This window comes from Halictus rubicundus, chromosome 5 (assembly GCF_050948215.1).
Source record: "Halictus rubicundus isolate RS-2024b chromosome 5, iyHalRubi1_principal, whole genome shotgun sequence".
NCBI lineage: Eukaryota > Metazoa > Arthropoda > Insecta > Hymenoptera > Halictidae > Halictus > Halictus rubicundus.
In genome coordinates, this window is record NC_135153.1 from 4,597,443 (window position 1) to 4,621,002 (window position 23,560).

Below are 23,560 nucleotides of genomic sequence, written 5' to 3' on the forward strand. Positions count from 1 at the left end.
ACGAAGCCCGAGAGGCCTCAGGTGGAGTGTACCATAATGTAAACATAACGCTGCTCCGAGTATGTCTCCTGGACGATACAGGACACTGGCAAGACCCATGTTATTGACATATATCGAGAATTCACTGTAGTCTGCGTGTCTCACAAGAAGTCTGCGGCCTTAAGCCGTTCGATTGGGTCATTCCACAGGCATTTTCGATTCTAACCGAATTATTGGTTAAAGTGTGTGACGTCGAAACCTAATCATTGGGTGCGAGCGAGGACCCCCGCATGACCTTGTGCTGTCTCGAGGGACTTCTTGTGAGGCAGGGACAGTACTATGCCAGTGATGGAGTTGGCCTGCGATTATTGCACTGTAATAGACATGGACGGGGTCGTTCAACGTGGCAGCAAAGAAGGACGAATGTCTAATGGGCCACCGCTTTACCACCAATTTAGTAGAAGTATGATCGCGTTGCTCTGCGATTCGACAGTGTGCCCAAAACTGGAAAGAAGTCAGAACTAAATTCATTCAGGTTCTATCAATCGGCCAACCTAAATTTGACTTCCGTTTTCATCGTACCAGTTCCCTACTGCACTGTTACAACAGTTCTGCGATCCCTAGTTGTTGAAATTTTCTTCGAGTCTTCGCATCGGTTTTGGAGGGAAGAACGAGTTACAAGGAACGATCATGCAGTTTGAATGTCTTTGTGACGGATCTTTGAATTCGGAACTTTGAGTTATTTTTCCAGCTGAATGACAAATCGCAGAGGCACGCGAACACAGTTCCACTAAATTGTTTACAACTGGTATCCGCAGCTCGATGATATTTGACAAACCGGATATGCCGGGGGTATAGAGGAGCGATCAGCAAATCCCATCAAACTTTATAAAGGGTGTCCCAAAATGAGCTGACATTTTAATTTATTAATAAAACGTATATTTTTTTTTAAGTATGAATGTTTTTATTTTATTATAATGTATAAACCTGGAGGTTATGTGTGGAGCACAATATCTGACAAATGGCCGCCTAGTCCTTGTTTGCAAACGTTCAGTCTTTTGACGAAATTTTCGATTACATTTTGGCATAATTGCGGACTAATTTCTGCAATGCTGCGTCCAATTGCTTCCTCGAGCTCCGGAATGTTCTGTGGGTCATTGGCATACACTCTTCCTTTCAGAAAACCCCAAAGAAAAAAGTCCAATGGCGTTAAATCGCACGATCTTGATGACCAATTCCAATGGTGGAAACTTCGTCTGCAGTAACTGCATTGTTTCGCCCGCAGTGTGGCATCTTGTTGGAAGAATATGCCTTCCAAATCCATGCAGTTCAGTTGATTCCATAAAAAGTTGGTTATCATGTCACGAGAACCGCATTTCCAGCAGCATTCTCAAAAAAGTACGGCCAAATCACTCCTCCAACCCAAAATCCGCAGCAAACAGTGACTCGTGGTGGATGCATGGGAAGCTGTTGAATCACTTGTGGATTTTCGGTCCCCCAAATGCATCACTCATCGCTGAAAATGATTTTGCGAGATGGTGCGTTATGATGATCACGATCCGTGCGGACTTTTCGAACCGTCTCTGCAAAGTTTTCACCATTTTTGTAGTGAATTTTCACAATTTTCACAATCACGACTAAACCTCAATCCTTCCTGATGCCAGTTGTCAAAGATTAATACTCTGTGTTCGCCACAAAAAAAATGGCGTGCAATTTAAAATGTCAGCTATATTTGGGGCACAGTTTACCTTCGCGAGGAAACTGACAGGAGTCCGGTTTCTTTTTCGATCACAGCTCGTACATCCGGCGCAAAGCTTCGGATAATTCGATGAAATATTATATCCTGCTTCATCTCTCCCCGCAACCGAGAAGCATTTCGCAGGGAGAATTCTCTTCGCGGAGAACGGAGTCGAGACCCGCGAGACCAGTTTCCGCGGAAAAGCGAATTTCCGGTGGCCGGGGTGCGCGCGGAGCGTTGCGAAAGTGGGAAAATTACGGTACAGGGTAATTTGATATATATGCACTACCTCAGACAAGGCTTTTTACGCGATATAAAATTTGTAATTAATTGCGTTAGCGGTAAAGGGAAGGGAAAAACAGGGGAGTAGGCCGACGACGACGACGCGCGTCGCGTCGAGTCGCGTCGCGTCGCGTTGGTGACGGGAGGACGCACGCGCACGCGCGACAACCCACTCGAGGTTTTCGTACGATTGACGTAAGTACACGAGCACTGTGGATAATTATTCGAAACTTTCTGCCCCGGGCGCAATACACGGTAATTATATTTTCGGTGTGAAACCGGTTTATTAACTTTTACCTTCCGCCCGTCCGCGTCGCCCGCGAAATTTTCGTCCGTCGAGCACTCTTCGGGCATTATTTCGTGAATAATTGCGTGCCGATTTAAGCGAGGAACACAAATAACGCTCACTGTTAAATTAGATACGGTAAATTCGAAAAAAAGAGGGGGGAGGGGAACGCAACTTATTGTTAAACGAGATCCCACGATTACATTTCCACGCTAGTGTATTTACTTTGGTAAGTGGTATACTCTGTTATACGTCCATTCGTTTCAACCCCGAAGTAGCAACGTAATTGAGACACGTCAAAGATCTCTCGTTGTACGATTAATCGTGAGCAGTTCGCTGTCCGTAATGCGAAAACAATCTTTACAGTGTACAGCTAATTCCAATTCGATTCCGACAGAGTAGCGGCGCGTAACAGATTCGTGTCCGCGCAGCTTTCTTTCTCGTTCTCTCGAAATTTCATGAAATATCACGTTGTGCTGCGGATGACACGTAGAAAACTGGAAAGCAGTTTCGTGAAGCTCGTCTTGTTGCTTCGATCGGTGCCACAGCGCGGCGAGTTGTGGGCAGATGTGTTCACAAAAATAATATTTCCTTTCTTCTTAATTTGCTCGTGACAGACAATTAATTCAGATCGACATTTGAAGTTACAATTTGTTGAAACATTTATACAAATAGATAATAAGCTATTTTTTGTTTAGAAAGGAAATAAACAACTGATGGTTTTTCACTTTATTTCTGTATTTAAAATAAATGAATAAGAAGTACGTAATAAGCTACATTTTATAGTTACATAAAATTTGAATGGTCACTGAATATTACAATAACACATGGAAAACAATACAATAAACAATAAAATATAATCGACAATTAAATATAAGAAACCATAAAAAGTTCAATTTGTTATGTTGCTCTAAAGTCCTTTCAAGAATTTTAGAATACTTGATTTTAAGACTCTTCTTACAAAATTTATTTCCTTATTACTAGCAAGTGGCAGCAGAAAAGAACTATGGCTTCACGAACCATTCAGTTGGACGAGCAAAATATAAAAAAAGCTTGGATTCATATTGTTACATTTTGTTTGAAAGTCGGTTGAAACTTTAATTCTCGCGGATACGAAATTTTCTAATAACTGTCAGGAACAGCTTTGAAGTACACATACTCGTAACAGTAGAATCCATTGTCAACAGAATGAGCGAAGAATAAAAAATATTTCTTTAGTTTGAGAAAGGCCGCGGCCCGCGGGCCACAGTTGGCCCGTTCTCCCACTTCATCATTCCGCTAAGGTGGGAAGAAGTGTCGTCAGATCAAGACTTGTTCCCCCACTCTAATTTCCCCTTCCACCGTGCTAACCCCCACGCTCCCACCGCGGCCCGGTCACGTGACGCATTCCGTCTCTGTCGTGTACACTCCGTTACTGCCAGAGAGAGGGTAAATTTTTCCCCTCAATTCGTGTTCCCTCCCCTGATCTGCCGACACTGTTCCTCTCGTATATTATAACATAAGAAGCCCGTGGGGGAACGGACAGATTGCTGGTGGGGACCTTGTGGCCCGCGACGAAGAAGTTGGCCAGGCCTGTCCTACGGAATAAAATATATAAATGATTGTATGTAAGGTTCAGGTAATCGGTGGGATCATAAACAACGTTTCGCTACATCTATTTCCAATCACGCGTGCATTTTTTATTGACAAAAACGTTGATTTGTCTAGCACTGGTGTTTGTACGCGATTGGCACGTACTGTGCAGCGTGCCGAATAACTTTGCCACTGTTTTGCAACCGCGAGGACTCGTTGAACGCGCACGGCGACGTTTCGGCACGCGCGTGTGCCGACCTCGTTCCCCGGTTTTTCCCTTGTCCTGATTAGCTAGTCGATTAAACTTTGTCGCCGGTACGTACCTGATGCGAGGAAACACGGTGTTCAATCAGACTCCAACGATACCCGGCCACCGATCGTGTTGCACCTTGCGTTCGACCGTTCCAGGACTACTCTTTCTATCTCCGACACCGCATTCGTTTACCTCCGCGAGTAACCATACCGCCGGCGCATCCCCGAGCATAAACGTGTAATGGATGTAACAAGCAAAGCCGATTGTCCCGTAGATTCTCGCGGCCCGATCTCCGCGGACAGCTTCAGCGGGAAACGAACCCCGTCGAGGACTTCCGGACGAGTCCGTCGTGGACGTCGCAGTAATGTAACTCGATCGTAGGCGAGACCGAGCTGCAACGATTGATCAGCAGTCGAATAGGGTTAATTCGTGTATTGGTGTCGAGGCAAAATGGCAAGACAAAGACGATGACAATGACACGGACAAAGACAAGGACACGCGAACGAACGGCGAGATACGTTCCGCGCCACATGTGTACAGAAAACGGTTGCGCAGGGAGACAGCGTTCCGCGAATACTGGCAACCCGGCGACTTAGGTGTACAAAATCCGTATAAACACGTCTTTTCTACGCGAGGAACGCACGCATAATGCACACACGTACACGATGAACGGGGACTGTACATTAGTAAATTTATATTTTTGGAAGAAAACTGAAACAAAGTAGCCGCGATAGAGAAAAGAGAATCTCCAGGCGGTAGAGCACACACGTTGGCCACTCAACCGTTCGAGAACCTCCGTATTCAAAATACACTTCGTTTTCGATCCGTATGTACCACTTCCTCGTTGACACGCAACTCGAGAACCAAAGGTCCAGGAGCATCGCTTCGTTATTCAGTTCCTATTCTTCCGCCTACAGAACAATCCTGTTGAGTTCCGTTTGATTCGTTTCCTTTCCGTAATCTGTAACCTGCGTGATACGTGATAGATATTGCCATACTCTTCCTTTCCTTGGCAACTACGAGCGTTGATAGTATATTACCGTCGTAGCGGTTCGGACGCTTAGAAAGTAAGATGGCGTCTTCGGAGGGAATTCGGGAAAGAGGAGAAGATGTCTGGCGAACCATGCTCTCTTTATTTAAAAGAAGGACAAAGACAGTAGATCCTTTGAAACGTACATACCAACGCTTCGAACGACAAAGCATGAATAATTTCCGTTTCGTTGGCACTATTGAAATTTACTAACAAACATTGTCAATAGTATAGGTTGCATCGAAACGATCTATCGCGTCTGTAAATCGTTCGTGGATCGACCTGTGACGCGGAAGTGGTTACGCAGTTTTCTTATTATCTGTAATGATAATTCTTAATAACGAATATAGTGTATGAGTATTAATAAATTTACTATCGAGAATAATATATTATTGCGACAGTAATCTACGTAAGTGTTGTGAATAATGGAGATAATATTGTTGCTGTGATTACCTTTAAGATTGTAAGTAGTAGGATATAGAACCACTGTTAGGTGTCACTGTCTCGATTCAATAAATGTTAATTCATTTTAATGACAACGCAAGTCGTCTGGCTTTCATTTGTTACAACTCAGTCACCCCTTCCCACCCATTCCTAGCCTCATGCCTACATCTCAAACGTTACATCGATCGATTTTGTAAGACGAAGGTACAACAACATTATTTCATCGTATACACCAGAACTGTTCAGCGCCTGCCCGTACGGGCAGTAATTTTCCTCCCCTGGGCATACACGGAACGGCGGGCGCAAAGCCACGCCCCTGCGGGTACGAAGCCGTGCCCCTGCGGGGAGGCTGCATGTACAGTGATTTCTCTATATATGTCCCCAAGGCCTGGATGATAAACGTCGCGGAATTATCGCCACTACCGCAGAGTATACCCCGTGAGGATCCACCTCGGGTATGTCTCCTGGACGATACACGACACTGGCAAGACCCATTTTATTGACACGTATCGAGAATTCACTGTACTTGTCACACGCATTCTCATAGCTACGTGGCCAGCTACGGTTATGCTACCCTCACTCCGCTAAGTCACTTGTCCGTAGCTGTACCCAGTGTCGCCAGATCAAGACTTCTTCCCCCACTCTAATTTCCCCTTCTACCGCGCTATTCCCCAAGTTACCGACGCGTTTCGTCTCTGTCGTGCATACTTCGGTGCTGGCAGAGAGAGGGTAACGTTTTCCCCTCAATTCGTGCTCCCTCCCCTCATCTGGCGACACTGGCTGTGCCCACGGACATCGGCGGGCGCCATTGCCCGCTAATAGGCATGTTGAGCAGCTCTGGTGTACACAGTTTTCGAAATTGTGACTTAAACGGATAATAAATAAGCAGAAATCGCAATTGCTTCTTTGTAATATAATATATCTTTATTATTATAAAAGGAAGTATAAGTAGTGAAAAACGCTTGCATTACGAGGAACTCTTGTTTACACAAAATATATAATGTAGTGGAAATCTTTAGTCTTAACTGTTCTTAGAAACGAAAGTAAAGCGTGGTATAATTATATCCGTATATAATTGTTTGTGACCAGGCGGCTACAGCCCGAAAGCCGAATTAACGCCAAAATCAGCCATAAGATGATCAAGAAAATATCTGAAAGTGTTATGTTATTTTTATAGTACAGCGCTGTATAAAATATACACTAAAAACGTAAAATAGCATTGTCCAAAATGCACTCTAAGAATATGTTATTTTGTTTCTAATGCGGTGAATACAAGAACTACGATTTTAATTTAACTGTTACCAGATTTTAGTTCCATATTTACACAATACTGTTGAAAAATTCTTCATATGTTGAAAATTAGGGAACGTGGTTAACCAGTGAAAAATTGCATCGTAATCGTTGAAAAATACAAAAATGACTTGGAAAACTTTAATAAAATTCTTATCTTGACAACAATCACTATATTCAAGATTTATCAATAATGGAAACAGAACTTCTCGATCGACCTAATAAATTCAGGGTTTGGACCTTACAAACATTGCAAGTCGCATCTCTTAATTATTCATTGTGGACAAAACTAAAAAACAAAAAGAACTTTCTGTTATTGTCTCATCTAACTCGATCACGTCTCGAAAATCATTGAAAGAGAGGTCACATAGAATTTGAACTACACACAAATTATTATTGTGAGAAAGTTCATAATTTGTGACTTATGTACCTTGTGATTACGAAAACTAATACCAAACTATTTTTTTCTATACCTATACATTCTATACTTGAAATGAAATCTAATACGAACGAACGGTAACATTTAGTAGATTCAAATTAAATGAGACATTGTCCAGATACAATATTAAGTAAAACGATCTGTACACGATACCTTTTCCCTGAACTGGTTGTATGATTATAGCATCAGAGAAGCCCGCAATGGTTGCTCTTCTTATAGGATTTATCAGTATGTATTTCAAACTGGACCCAAACCAGTAATCTAACGGTAGCACAATCATGAACGACGAATATAATGCACCGGTTATAAGAGCGCTAATGAAAGTGCCTGTAAGTGCAACCAAGATCGAACAGAGGGTCACCGTTAATATGAAACAGAGCAGGAAGACCCAATTGATATGAAGAATTGACAGAGATTCTGAAAAAAGAAAGAAGTCGAAATATGATGTAATTGTAATGGAAATTAAGGTAGATTGGTCTAGGTCATTAGACTAGGTCTAGACTGCAGATTTGATGCATTTATGAGAAAAGTGAGTATGCGAAGTAGATACCAGTAAAAACATCAGAAGTAGAACTACAATTTACTTTTCAGATGACTGAGATTATAGAACTTTATTTATTGCTTTCATTCAATGTGATGGAAAAATCCACGATAAAAATCGCTTAAAATTTGGCTAAACACACCCCGGGCCGTTTTTATAAATATAGAACAGTCCCTTTTACTACTACCTAAATCTAGTGTTAAAGGATACTGCGATAGTATTTTCAACCTATTACCAAGAAAGGAAATAAATTGTTGTGCAGCTGCAATTGAGGTAAAAAACGAATATTTGGTATGGCTGTTGGCTCAGTTCATACAGGAGGAAAGAGATAATCTTAAACGATTCGCAAAGAAGAAAGGCTTCGCCTCGCCGCCGGTGTTAGACGAGCCGCAACAACGCAATCGAGTTGCGTAAAAGACAAAGGGAGAAGGGACTAGCCGGAGGGTGACCAGGCTGATCATCTGTCTATGGGGAATAGATCAGAACGACGTAGTTACGCAAGCACGGCCCGTGTAATCTGAATAGGTCCCGGCGCAAAATAAATACGGGGACACAATTAGGTAAATGCGAATCTTTCAAGCTGGTTAGGATCGGTTCGTGGGAGTCGTGGGATGGTTCTGGTGATGGTGCGGGGGGTTGTCTGCACGCGGCGAATTTTTCGCGCGCGCCTGTGGCGTGTGTGCGTGCGAGGGTGCTCGGGCCACGTTATGGTGAGAAAGGTAGGAGGCAACGCGGATGCCCGGCGTTGCTGCATGGGGGATTTGGCAGGCGAAGTTTCCACATGAGCGAACAACATTGATAAAAGCTACGGGGGGACTCTCTGGCTGTGCTTCATCCCTTCGCCAAACTCAAACTAACTTCGGTTCGGTTCGGTTCGAGGTGGCGAGCTCTCTCTCTCTCTCTCTCTCTCTCTCTCTCTCTCTCTCGAGCCCGTTCTCCCTTCTTTTCTCTTATTCCTCTCTGCTTTTAAGCCGGCTTTCATTATTTTCCTATAATTTGCTACAACCCCTCGCGACCTCTCTCGCGAGCCGCTCGCCACGGGATACTTTCGTTCACGATACGTTCAGGAATGCTCCACGCATTTTCCTTCGTTTTCATCGATAGCCGCTTTTTTACCTGGCGTTAAGAAGAAGAGGATGCACGCGATGAACCATCCCACGTTCACGCTCGTACTCAAACGAATCCAGCACAACATCGCCGCGGTGCCCACTCCTATCAATATACCGTATCCGATGGTTCCTGAAACAAACGAAATAGCACGGTTCTGTGACAGTTCACGGATCAACTCTTCATCCGCGTACCGGGTCGTTCTCGACCCAGGCTATCTTTGCTTGCACAGTTTCTCCAAGCACGCAAAAGCGAGACTAGAACCGGTTTAACTCCTTGCCTGCTTCTCTTTCACAATTTTCGAAAAGAAAATTTATATTCGCTCTATGCCTATATTTACTTTAACACTCGGACGGCGGACCTTTTCCGTAGATGCTACATCAAAATTTTGATCATTTTCGATTGCTAATATAATTATACTATTCTAGGCTAAAGCTCTCAGGTTTTTTTCTCCTTTTAACGTGCTACTTGGATGTGCACAGATTCAAAAATATAGATACAAATATTTATTGACTAGTTATGAAAACAATTGCAATGAAAATTTCCTAACGATATTTTGGAAATAGGAAGGAGTACTCGGTAAGTTTCTGGGACTTTTTAAAACGCGAACACTGACAAAAAGGATTTAAACGACCCTGTATGCAGATGACAGTAATAGAAATAGGGGTGCAGACGGAACATTAATATGGTATAATAAAAGTTGAAGTTTTAACACGTAGCATGTCTCAAGTTGACTTGCTACCTGAGGGAACAGCCACGAATGAAGCAATTAACAGCAGAACCACCGGACTTGTCAAAATGACGGATTCAGATTCTTTCTTTTACAATTGTCCACATTATGGAGATTTTTCTGGGTACACTTACCGAGCACTCTTATTTATTCACTGACATTTTCTAGAAATAATCGTGCAACGTCTCGATAAATATGGCCTTGTTATTTTTGAACGGCGATACAAATTTGTCACTTTTAGTGTTCGGTTGTTCTAGTGTTAGGATATCTGAATTTTTAATCTTCCTTCTACTAACGCTCCTACAATTCGCATTTTGGCGCAATAACGGTTTGTGCGGAAACGTTTAATTGCAGATACACTTACCCGTAATCAGGTAGCCGATCATGGTTCCAACGAACAAGAAGCCTGCAAATTGGTCGACTATGAAACTAGTTTGTCCGGATAAAATGGTTATGAGTCCCATAAAGAAGCACAGAGCACAGACGACCTTCGGGAAGGTATCGGCTGGAAAAAAGAGGAGATGTTTAACGATGTTGACTTAGTCATGATAATTATGATTGCAGTAACCGTTGTGATCGAACGTACTTAAAATCTCGCAGGAGTTTGGATCCTGCACAGGACGGCAGGCATACGAGAACGTGGGTACGTACGCAGCCGATTTATCACCATAAGTGGCCACTGTAGCGTAGACAGACCCGATCCCGGTGTAAGCGCTGTAGATTCTTCTCATCGGCGAAATTAGTTTGTAATGCGAGGTCTATCAAGAAAAATTTCCACGTATTGTTCTGTAACTTTAGTTCGTCTATAGGGTGTTCCATTTGAAATTCTCAGGGCAAACGATTCCAATACAGTCGGCTGTTTTCAGAGCTACTAGGCTACGGGACCCAATTACTGTGGGGGTACCTATTAGTGTGCCTATATTAATTATACTTATTTTCCCAGCATAAGGAATATTAAAAAAGAGATATTAAATTTTTTTCAAAATGACCGGTTCCAGATTATTTATTTTACAATTACTGAAATTACAAAGATGCTTTCGTGGGAAATGATTAAATGAATATATTTAGTAGAGCATATATAATAATACGAACCGAACAAAATCCAAGTAGATTCAATCTTGTCATTTTTATAAGATGACATGTATCAGTTACTTTTAAGGTTTGGTGTATATTATACATTATGTATTGTATATTATACAGGGTGTTTCACCTATCTCGAGCATCTAAAATATCTCGTTTGTTTTTTATGATAGAAGAAAATTTCGGAGGAAAACATTAATTGATTCAGGAGGGCAAATATTATGATAGGCAAAAAAATTTGTTCAATGTTATATTTTTTGAGATTTCAAGGTCATCGAAGTTTTTTTAAATGGAATGATATACTTTTATTATCGCTATATGATAGCCGAGGTCAAGACGAATCCAACGACCTGTAATATTATGACCTTCACGTGACCTTGAGTATGAAAATTTCATAAAAGTAGGGAACTTGATGTAAATAGTGAAATAACGATGACATGATCGCCCTAGGGTTTCAAGAAATGGTCAAGAACTGGTTTCCTGAACCTTGACTAATGACTGTAAACACTGATAATAAAAATATATCATTCCATTGAAAAAAACTTGAACAAATTTTTTTGGCTTTTTTTCCCTATTTGCCCCTCTGAACCAACTAATGTTTTCCTCTGACATTTTTTTCTATCATAATAAATAAGCGAGATATTTTAGATGCTCGAGTTAGGTAAAACACCCTGTATATCTCTTTTTTCATTATGCTTTTAAAAATGAATATAATTAATATAGGCACCCCCACAGTAATTGGGTTCCTTACCCTAAGATGTGCAATGTACGACCGTGCAACGTCCTCGCGGTGCATATATTTCCATCGGGTAGTGTTTCGGAAACGTTTCAGTGTTAACAATACTAATATACGACAAAAAGTATGAGTTCCGATTTAAAAATTCAAAGCTGGTCTTTATAGGCCGTTTCAAGGTCATCTCAAGGTCGAATAAGTAACAGCATAACGTGTACCCCCTAAACCATACAACTTCTATCTGAAGCATGATTTCATATCGTTCATATTTTTCGACATATTTGCCCTAGGAATTTCAGATGCGACACCCTGCATACTGTGGACGAAATTTCTATAAGAACATATTTCGCTTGCGAATGCGTTACCACGGTACGGGACATTTCCAATGCGAACGTACTCAAATTGCACCGTAACATAAAATACAGAAAGAAATATATAGAACACAAGAAAAATCGGTAAGCATTGTCGTAACGCTTCAGGCGTTGTCTTTTGTGTGACTGGTCGTCAATTTGAGCATTCCTTGTAATTGAATTGATTTGATTTGATTTGATTTATAAAGCCGAGGGTATTCCATTTCATACGTATTCACAATAGATTTCTATTTTTCATTCATTATTTTTTGACGTTTTTGACCTTGTACGGCATTGAATGACCTTGCATGACTATGATCATCGAAAAAATTGCCTTCAGAAGGGCTCCAATCGTAACTGTTTAAAAGTACGTGGTCCCGTTTAAAAAAGTTAAGTTGACTCTAAAATCTTCTAAACATCTCCACCTGAAAAAGTTTTGTGTACACCACGTAATGGGTCCATCGAAACCAAACAGCTTTTGTCTCAAACATTTTATCCTACTTCATCTTTGATGAATTACCCGCTATCAATTACATATATGTACAACAGTTCTATTATTTCTTAGTATATTTTCTTCTTTTCCAATCACCCGCCATTATTTTCTAACCATCCATTACTTGTATTATAAAATTACTTTAAATTTCTCATTGGACACGGTAATATTCTTATAGAAATTTCGTCCACTGTAGCCTATTTTTTCGAAAACAGATAAATTTACGATTTTACACGTACTAAGTAGGAGAGACTGGAGACGATTGATACATAAGGAGGATTGATAAATTTATATATTTATCACATAAAAAGCAAAAGGAGAAGCGTACACTTCAGCGTTAGAAGTTGTTTTCAGATCGCGTTAGGTTACGATTGTTTCAAGCAAATTTATTAACGTGAAAGTACGTATTTTGTTAAGGAAAGTGTTCATGCGAGCTGAGAAACGTAAGTTTTTATGAAATATTTATATTATATATATTATATATATTATATATTATATTATATTTTTATCAAATTTATTATGTTGACCAAACATCTTGGATTTTTTTCGATCTTCGAGAAATCGATTCAACTTATCCATTTTACAATAATGGTGGTGTGGGGATTTTTACTTCAATAAAAAAATTCTGTCAATGTAATAGCATTATCTTATAAGGCATGAAAAACATTCCATTTTTATTCTAACCATTGTTTTGATATTTACTATAGCTTCAAAGACCTACAGTGTTTTCTCGATATCAGTCGCAAATACCTGGCTGATAAAAGTCGCAGAACTATTATATGACAAAATAAAAATATGACATAATTCCGACGACATTTTACACGTGCAATGAACGATGAAAGTTTCGGACGCAAAGAAGGACAGCGTATGGGAACGATGGAATTGACATGCATCGTGTAGGACAGGTATGTTTACACTCCTCGGCGACCGAGGCCTCTAGAGCTTCGCTGTCCTTTTCTAAGTTCTGCGTGAATCAAAGAGTAGTATCTCTTGGACGATATATGTCGCTGGCAAGAACCGTGTTGTTGACATATACCGAGAAAACACGGTATCCACGTTCAAGGGGTGTCTCGTCCAAAAGAACCGAAATTGGGTCGAGAAAGAAAATTAGGGAACGAAAAATCGATCTCAAATCGGCAACCATAGAGGATCAATTAATCAAGTCACATAAACAAATGCAGAAGTACCTCATAGCCATTGACCACGATATCATCTACGGTGAGCATACTTATAATACCCTGGAAGTATGACTCAGCGCTGAAGTCCCGCTCGGACAGGTACATCTGATACATTTTGTGGTCCACCGGATTTTTATCGCAATTCGGTTTGTTGCTAAATGGTGTCGACGCTGGTTGCGCGTCGACCATTACCATGGCGTCCTGCAGCTGTACTTTCGTGTACGGCGCGATTTCGTGCTCGAACTCCATGTTGCATCCACCCGGTACGGGTGCTACGAAGAGAACAAAGAGCTGATGGTCCCGATCGTCATTTTGTTTTCTACTGTACGCTTTATTATCGAGCCCGCATCCGACTCCAACATTAAATGACAATAACTTCTACTTTGTTTGATCTCTTCTCACTTACCTACCACGATCATTTTTTACGACGCTCACTCACCTGAATTTACGCTACACCGAGAAAAGACAACATGCCCCACTATCGTCACTTTCGCTATTAACTATTTGCGCCCCGCGATGTACACGTTATGTTCAAAAGGTTCGCAGACTGATTTTTTTTTTACAGACATTTTGACCTCTTTCGGTGTCCCACAATTTTCTAGTTTCGCGATGTTCATTTGTCCTTTAGTATTGCGTCGTAAGACATTTCTTGATTTTACACGTCACTAGACTGCGGATTGTATTCATTTACAACAAAAATGAGTAGGGTAAGGGACCCAATTACTGTAGGGATGTCAATCACTGTGCTTATATTAATTGTACTTATTTTTAAAGCACAATGAATATTAAAAAGAGATATATAACATACATACTAACTGAATTTAACATCTCTCTTTTAATGTTGATTATGCTTTAAAAATAAGTATAGTTAATACAGGCACAGTAATTTGTACACCCACAGTAATTGGGTCCCTTACACTAGGCGAAACATGAAGTAGAAGAAACATAAACAGGTACACTTTTTACAACCTATTAAAAGTAACAAGAAAAAACTTCTTGTAGTCGATGCCGGCAGTTTTTATTGTGTATAAAGATCCGAATTGTAGTTTTCACGATTACAAGTATGGAGCCTGCTACACAGTGGTCATTGCACAATTTTTGGCAACAAAAAAAAAAACAGCGCAACTGTTATTAAGTGCTCACCATGTTATCCAGACTTGGTACCTGCTGAATTTTTCTCAATCTCAAAAATAAAAGCGCCAATAAAGGGAACCAATAAATTTCGAAGAGGTGAGCAGCGTTGCCAACGTACAGTCTGTACGCTTCCCTCTCCATCATCAGATTCCCCTCTCGCGAGGCGCATATCACTGGCACGAGGGAGGGGGGCAGCACGGATCAAGGGGAAAAAGTTATCCTCTCTCTGCCAGTACCGGAGTATGCACGACAGAAATAAAACGCGTCACGTGACTGTACCGTGGCGGAAGTGTGGGGAATAGCACGGTAGAAAGCGAAGTTAGAGTGGGGGAACAAGACTTGAACTGGAGACTATGGCACGAGGGGATACGTCACGTCGCATTATTCCCAGTACTAGGAGAATCGAGCCATAATGGTAGAGGGGGAAGCAATTCGAGGGGAATACACAACGGTCTGGTAACGCTGGAGACCGAGAAATTAAAACTGACAACAAAAGAAGAATTCCCCAAGGCCTTTTCAAAGCACTGTATGAACGCTGTACCGAGTATGTAGCTATGAACTGATGTATGTAGAAAATTAAAAAATATAAATTTCTTAATAAACAGGATTCAATTCTTTATTATACCAGTCTTGGAACTTTTTAAACGTAACGTCGTTAGTCACATATTTATTAGGTAACCATCTCGATATGGACGGCGAGTTAGTAGGGGGGTATTACGTTACAAAAATTAATTTTTAATTATTCAATTTTCAACATAGTACGTAGGAAGGAAGGAGATAATATTGGATTAGTATTGCACTACTGTAACAGGAAATTATTATAGATCAACTCACCTTTGTTGTTGTAAGCAATGGCAGCAGATATAGCCTGAACCTGTTCTTTATTATTGTTTTTCAAGAACAGCTGAGTTATCGTCGAGTTTGGTTTAACGTAAAGGCCGATATTTGACCCGAACACTGTTCTGTTAGACATGATATCTGGGGAGTCCTCGTCGTACGACAATGTGACGTTATATTGATATACATGAATTTGAGCGATGATAAACGAGGTGGAGGATGATACGTCTGTTATATTAATGATAACTTTACTATGTGGGGCAATGGTAATTTGTTGAATGAATGCATCATTCGAGTTGCTAAGGGCTGCGGACATGTGTAATGTACTCCCATCTGTAAAATTTAGTAAACATTACTGTTCTACGATGACCTCAGTAATGTGCCAATCAAATATTTTTGCACCATTCTCTGCTATTTTCACGTACAGACAACTATACAGAATGTAGTTTCACCTTCGTTATGTCTTTAACCCTTTAAGTGTTTATTGAAACTACGAAAGAGTGATTGAAAGATACCTATACTTTAATGACGTAAATTGTCGTAAATTTTTTGCCGTTCTTTGCTGTATATCAAGGAATGTACAAATCGAAATCACAGTCTGAAATACATAGAAATCCGCATAACTGCGAGTATCCCCCACCCCTCACGAAAATTTGCATATGCACATAATGTGCAAAAAAAAGATGCATATTATTTGTTCTGTTGATCCTTCGTTTTCGAGAAAGTCGTGTCTCAAAGTTCGACGGGTTCGCGTGTCCTAGCATTCACAAGAAGTAGAATTGGTTCGTCATGATCAGACGCGTCAGACGATTTCTATTCGCCAGCACGCCTAACCGCCCTATTTTCGAAATAATTTCACTCTAATTTCTCGAAAGCGAGGCATCAAATGAAGAAATGTAATCTGTTCTAAGACCCACATGAAAAAACAAGTCGAAAAAAAAAGAATATGTAATGGGTAATTATGTAGAAAAGGGAACTCTTAGCAGATTTCAATGACCTTGAAATATGTTGTCAAGGGGTCCACGCCGTAATATTTAAGCAGCTTTTAATAGTTCGATAAAGAAATATTTGAATAGGAAGGACGCTAATATTAAACGAAGAATTTGCAGATGTCGAATAATTTTTTAATCATATCATTTTTTCCGTAAAAAACTGGAGTTATTTTGTACTTTTTTTTTAAACAGTGCAATGAACTTTCTTCGTCGTGCGTTACCTTGATTATTATTAATGGCATAGGAGACATTGAAGAACGAATAATATAAGCATGTGGATATGTTGAACATTACTTTTTATGATAATCTGGACACTTACTCTAATTACTCTTACTCTAGTTACTTTAATAAGTTGTAAAGTCGTGGAAATTCATTTGTTTCGGAAACGTCAATATCATGGACGAAGTTGTAGATATCAATTTAAAGATTAACTCACATTGTTACTTTAGATTGTTAAAACGATATATGTTATTAGATCATTGAATTTGTTATTCTGTACAGTGTACAGTATAAAAATACATACAGTAAAGAAATATATAATGTTGTTTAAAGAACACAAAGGAATTCTTATTTCTTGTGAAAAAATGGTATTTTTGAAACCTCTATTTGCATATGTACATGCTTCGACTAATAGTAATGTCTGCAAAATTGTTTGTGAAACCATTAGCAACAACAAGGAATAAAATAGATACAGCTAATTTCTCCAAAAATTATAATTATGTCTATAGTTTTAGAATACTATGTATATATTGCATTAATGATAATAAACTAACAAAAGCATTGATATATTTACAATTTAATAGTATAATGTTATTGAATTGGTCTGTTTAACATTTCCCAAGTGTGGTACTGTTTCTACATTTATTTTACTTCATTTTGACAAGATAAAAATAATTTGAGTGTGCCAATGCTTTTGTTTCGTTAAAAATGTTTACTAATGTACATTTTATTATTTTCTTTTAGGATTCTATATCTTCTACAATTGTAATTCCTGAAAAAATTAATCAAGTATCGTATTTTCCCTTACATTTATTCGCGATTCTACACATAAATATTATGTAATTGTATTATTTACACATACAATTAAATTATAGCTACACCACTCGTGCGAATACATTAGTCGTTTACATTTCTTTTGGATGTAGCGGCAGTTCGTGAGGAATTAGGTCACACGAACGAATTCGCATTTGTTTTTCCTCACCACTCTTACTCGCCATGATAAAGAAAATTCTGAACGTATCCTAACTATGTAAATCGATTTGAAATAAACGTTGAAATTGTTCAAGGCAAAAATTCGTATTATTCGATAGCAAGGTAACATGATAAATTAATATGATCGTTAATTAATGTGAAGCTTTATTGAATTTCTCGTGTCGTTTTACATAATAAACAGTCAAAGGGTTAATACATATATTGAAGTATGTATGGAGGTAACATTAAAAAAAATCTCAAAGTGCGAATGTGAAAATTGTAATAAATGATTATAGAAAAACGTGATATATATATATTGTAAAAATATTGATGAAATACACGCAATATAATGTCTTTCAATACAGTTTATTTATTACATAAGAAAACGAAATGTCAAATAAATGTGTAAATTGATAAAACTAGAAATATTATAGAATATATAAATATAAACACAGAGTTTTAAAATATGTATATTCAGTGTAACTTGATAAATAAATTTTAGCATCTATACTTCATACCTACATATTATCACACATATAAACACACTATAATATATTTAGTATTTAATTAATATATATTAATTCACTGTTTCAAGTAATTTATTATGTTTATTTTATACATAACAGAGCAGAGGTAACCTATTTTATGTGAAATTTAAATAAATCAATTTCAAATAATTCTTTATTTGAGTTCATCAAATCATTCAAATGAAACAACAAATAATTTGACATAAAATATTGTGATAAGAATATATGCTATTTTATTTAAACGACTTTACGTCCATATTATGACAAATCTACAATTGCGTCAAATTAAAATATACATGGACACAAATCATGGCGGTATAGTGTTTTTAAGAAACGATTTAAAAATTATTGAAATAAGAATTTATTCGTACACAAAAATTATTTCATAAATAATTTTATTTGATAGCCATGTAATAAAATAATTAAGAGAAAAATCATTTGTATATGCAAATAAACTAACTCTTTCAAAATAACATTTAGCCAAATAAGATGATACTAAATATAAATAAATATGATATACATTGTTTGAATAATAACCAAGCCTGTGTGAAAGGCCCCAAATATAAAATTTTATTCTTACCTTCGGTAATTCATCCGTTCAAAAGATACAAGTTCTCACGTGTGAACCAGTTTCTACGTTATTTTCTTGCTAATTATGTACTCAATATCAGTTCGAATAGTTTCAAAATTAACATCATATTTTTATGATATACTTATAATTGATTTATATGCTTGAAATATTGTAATGGACTATTCGTTTCGCGTGTGTATCAGCATATTGTCAATTACCAGTCAAAACGACAAGTCATGTATTGCATAGCTAATCAAGAAAATTCACGCCGTTTCAATAAATACTACACAAAGCGAACTAAACAATATTTTATTTTAAAAAATTTCTTTGGCTTGTATTTTCCATTATTATTCTATTTTTTAAAAGTGTTGTTTTTAATATGAAAAAGTGTTTTAACTTTCTTTCCCAGATTTTGTGAATAGTCGTCCAGTTAAACCAAATAATAGTTCAAGAAATAAATATTAAAAATTAATATCTTCACCACCATTTGTGGGAGACAGAACTATTTTGAGAAATGAATTTTTGCGCTAGTAAATAAATCACTTTCTATTTTATACCATTTTTGTATATAATTTTGCATTCATATTGTATATATGTAATAACTTTTTGTATTTTAAATCAAAATATTAATAGTGGCAAAAACTAGATGCGGTGCTAACTTTCTTGGTTGACTGATAAATTCTTTTTCCTCTCGTAGCACAGTGGCGAAAATTACCGAAATCCTGATCAATAATTAAATTCAAAAAGTGTGTTCTTTGGATCCATTTATTACAGTCAGTTTATAAGCCATATGTATATACATAATATTTTGCGTTTTTGGACTTAGGTTACGCTTATTTAGAAGATATGGCAGTTTGAAGTTGATTTCATAAACTTTTCCGATCAAAGGTCAGAATACTGACTTTTGATTTATTTTCAAACGATCTCGATAGTCTACCGACATTGATAGTGTATAACCATGTTATGACAGTATATTAACATTGATTACAATTATGTAAATCAATAGTTAATATAAAAATACAATATATAAATACATCCTTTATTTATGTCTACAAATATTAATTTCCTTCATCTTCCTTCAGTCCAGCCTTTTTTAAATTAAAACTAGGAACTACTATGAGCCCTTCAAGCTTTATTAATATTGTTTAATATAATTCATTTGTTTATTCATTTAGACTTTTACGTCTTTAGAAGTTATTGTAATTTTTGTGTGTATAGGTACCCACTTGTGTTTCGAGTATTTTTCCGAATTAGCATTCAGAATAGTATTGAGATTTACTTTTAAATGATCATGCTACTTTACCAATATTGATAATCTATATCTTGTTCTAACATTACGTTAATATTGGTTATATTAACTGATTTAAGTTGCTATAAGTGAAATTAGTGATTAAAGTTGCTACAAGTAAAAATATAAAATATATGTTTATTTATTATATATGTTACACTAATCTTTTGTGGATATTGTGGCTTTGCAAGTTATAGTCCATTTTTGTGTGCTTTTGTTTACCAAAAACAGTGTGTATCAATTCTTTAAGGACCTATTACGACGTTAATTTTAAAAATCCCATCCTAAAAATTAACTTATTTTATAGATGGAATTTTAGGGAATATTTTAAATATTATAAAAGAAATTTATAAAGTAACAATTTGTTTACAATTTTGAATATTACAAAATTTATTTCTCACTTCAAAAAAGTATTATTCTAAGTAAACTTATTATTGCAAGGAAACAAATTAACTCATTTCAACAAATATATGCTGAGATTATTTATATGGATAGTGCTCTAATGAACAAACTATTATTTTACTTTTAGAGCTATAGCTCTACAAGGAATATTATAATATTCCCTTCACGAATGAACTAACCTTGGATCTGAAGTTTGTCACAAAATTTGTTGCAACAACTACTATCTATATTTTAATTACATGTATAGTTGGATCAATTTCTTTAAAAATTATTATTATTATTACATACATCTCTAATGGAATACACAAAATATTCATTAAATTAATTCAAGAATATTATACTGTTAAGCTTTTGTGTAATTAAACGTTTATATAAGAGGTTTTTATAAAATTAAATGCTCCGATACTTTTGTTCCTGACGTGAGCAGATATAACCAACATTCCTTTGTGTTAGGTTTCATTTTAGTCAGCAAAATCTTATGAATATATTGGCAATGGTTTAATATGAAAGCAAGAGTCATATAAGTCGGACACAGTTATATCCTGCCTTGGATCTTATTACATTGAGTGGTACACACATCAACATAAGTAAATGCTTGTAAGCAAATACCAACAGGCTCTGACACTAGATTAATAAAACTAGAAACAAATGGATTTTGCACAATGTGCACGATAAGGAATGTATTATTGTGATCGACTGACAATCCCAGTCATCATATGCACAATCCATAAAAAATGTTTGGTCTATTATGAAGCACAAGCATGAAGAGAAATGTATGCTAAATTTCAGAATTTTGATTGACAGTATTTGAAAAATATAAACGTCACTACTGGTTTTGTACAAACAGAATTAGCAGTAAGCAGACTAAAACGTTGCCAAACTATGATCGATAATGTAGGAAGTTGGATTCATTATTAACACTCGCACTGCCCTCAGTAAAACTGTTATGCGGATGGTCATCGGTAGGTTCTTTCAGATCCAGACATTTCTATATTAATATTTACATAAAACTGGTTATTTAATTAATTTATTTTATAATATATACACAGTAATAAATACAATAATATATACTATAATATATACAGTTGTTACATTTTCTCAATAATGTCTAAAGTGGGTTCGAAAAGAGGAAGAAATGTACACACATATATGTTACCAGATACGTTGTATACATGACCCAGAGATAATTTAATATTATCAGTCACACCCAACTAATAAATGAAATATCATCATGGTATATGTTGTATCACAGAACACTTAAGGAATACTGTTAATCTTTAGAGAGCTGGTATTTTTCCATGGAAAACTTGAATTTTTTTACAAAAAATTTATACACATATATGTGCATATATATACATATGTATACAACCAACATATTATGCAAAATTCTTAAGTTTATCCCTGGCCACTATAGCAGTCACCGCTCTAAAGGTAAATGAAGTTATTGTACAAAATCATGGAAAAACTGATTTCTGGGTCTAAAAAGACCCGCCGACGATCATGCGAGTGTTAAGTAAAAGCCTGTTAGTGTGTTGGATATATGTACTTTCTGTCCATGTACAATTTGACACAAATATATCAATACTTCCAGAGATACCATGAGTACTCTTTTGTTGGACAAATCTGAGAATTGAAAATATCAATCCTGTCCAGGAATTCGGGAAAATTCGCCATCACCGTGCGCCGAAAAAGTCAAAACAGCAGCGTAGTCGCTGTGTTGTGATAATCTAGTATTTAATTGTGCATAGTTTGCAGGTCGCCGATTTTGATAAAATTTAAATATGTTGTAAAACTCGACATTCTGAGCAACTTTTTCCTACACATATAACCGTCGCTCGGCCTTACTTTCTGAGATATTCGTGAAAATTGCAGCTACTACTACACTGAATTTTGCCTATACGTGCACGTCCGTGGCGTGCGTATGCGTCAGCATGGTGCGACGCTCGTCAACCGTTTCTATATACAGATATATCACGAAGACGGGTAAACGATCTTCGTATACACCCCACGAACTTTTTAAAGCAAATAATGATGAAGGTTTGGTTCCTTAAATATAAAGCATTACGAGCTGAATTTTAATTTACTAAAAATTATAGACTTTCCGAATATTTTCTAGTAGTTTTCGATCCGGTGTAATCCAACAACGAAGTCATACAAATTCAGATTAGGTTAGGTTTTGTGTTTGGTTTAGGTGTCAGTCTCAGATTTACTTATGGGTCGGTTTTCGGCAACGTTTACGTAAAATAATATTTTAGCGAAACCTAACCCAAACCTAATGCAAAAGTAATCTAAAACCTAACTCATTACCAACCCTTAAGTAAATTTGAGGCGTTTACATTCTGTTTCGGGTCCTTTGGGATGTTATTGTTTTGCCCTTTCGTCTTTTTCGGCAAGTTCGACCATCAACTGTCGTAATTTGTACAAACAGTTAACGAATGGCTTTATCCACACCATCCATACACACGCACGGTAGCTATAGTTTTTCACAAATATCTCGGGAAAATACGGAAAAGCTGTTGAAAATATGTCCTGACAACGTATTAAAAAATCATCGAAATCGGCGAGACGCAACCTTCTATGTAACAAATTACCTATCTCCTGTATCTTGGGAACGCATGAATTACCAAAGCTGAAATTTCCCGTGGTCAGGTATACCTCATCTCTCTCCAAGATCCGTCAAAATTCATTTGAATCGAGCATCGGTACCAACAAAGGTCCGGGGTAGGTACCGGGTATTGAACTTTGAGGTTATGTGCTTACCGTAGAGAGCCTGGGTTATCGGATTTTTTACAACGGCATAACAGCTACCGGCGAGCAATAGAAGGATCAGTGGCTGTCTGAGATGACCGCCGCTCATGTCGATCAGAGATAGGAGCCGCGCGACACACTTATTCGATAAAATTGCTGGTACGCCGAGCTAGCGTAAAGCTACAGAAAATCAGTATGGCGCAACAGCTGGCACCTTACAGTCGACTACATGCCCGAGCGCGGTACACATCGAGCCTCCTGTCGCGTCGCGTCGCGTCGCTCCGTCTCTCTCGCGAGCAGCCAATAATCGAGGGCCTGGCCTGTCGTTGTCTTTGTCGCGCGCGC

The 23,560-nt window shown here is 37.7% G+C and overlaps 1 protein-coding gene across 2 annotated transcripts; it reads right to left on the reverse strand.

Annotated features, from left to right (window-relative positions):
• Positions 1–6,519: 6,519 nt before the first annotated feature.
• On the reverse strand, positions 6,520–23,438 carry LOC143353989 (transmembrane 7 superfamily member 3). Of its 2 annotated transcripts, XM_076787639.1 has the most exons (8): positions 23,228–23,438; positions 15,494–15,829; positions 13,535–13,797; positions 10,278–10,449; positions 10,056–10,196; positions 8,971–9,093; positions 7,467–7,730; positions 6,520–6,735 (listed from the first exon to the last, which is right to left on the reverse strand). In XM_076787639.1, exons 1-8 carry the CDS (start codon positions 23,322–23,324, stop codon positions 6,644–6,646), a joined length of 1,488 nt encoding a protein of 495 aa, XP_076643754.1. In that variant the 5' UTR covers positions 23,325–23,438; the 3' UTR covers positions 6,520–6,643. The 2 variants fall into 2 exon arrangements, with proteins under 2 accessions (XP_076643754.1, XP_076643755.1); XM_076787640.1 differs by lacking the exon at positions 15,494–15,829 and having other exon boundaries at positions 6,521–6,735; positions 23,228–23,437.
• Between the last annotated feature and the right edge of the window lie 122 nt (positions 23,439–23,560).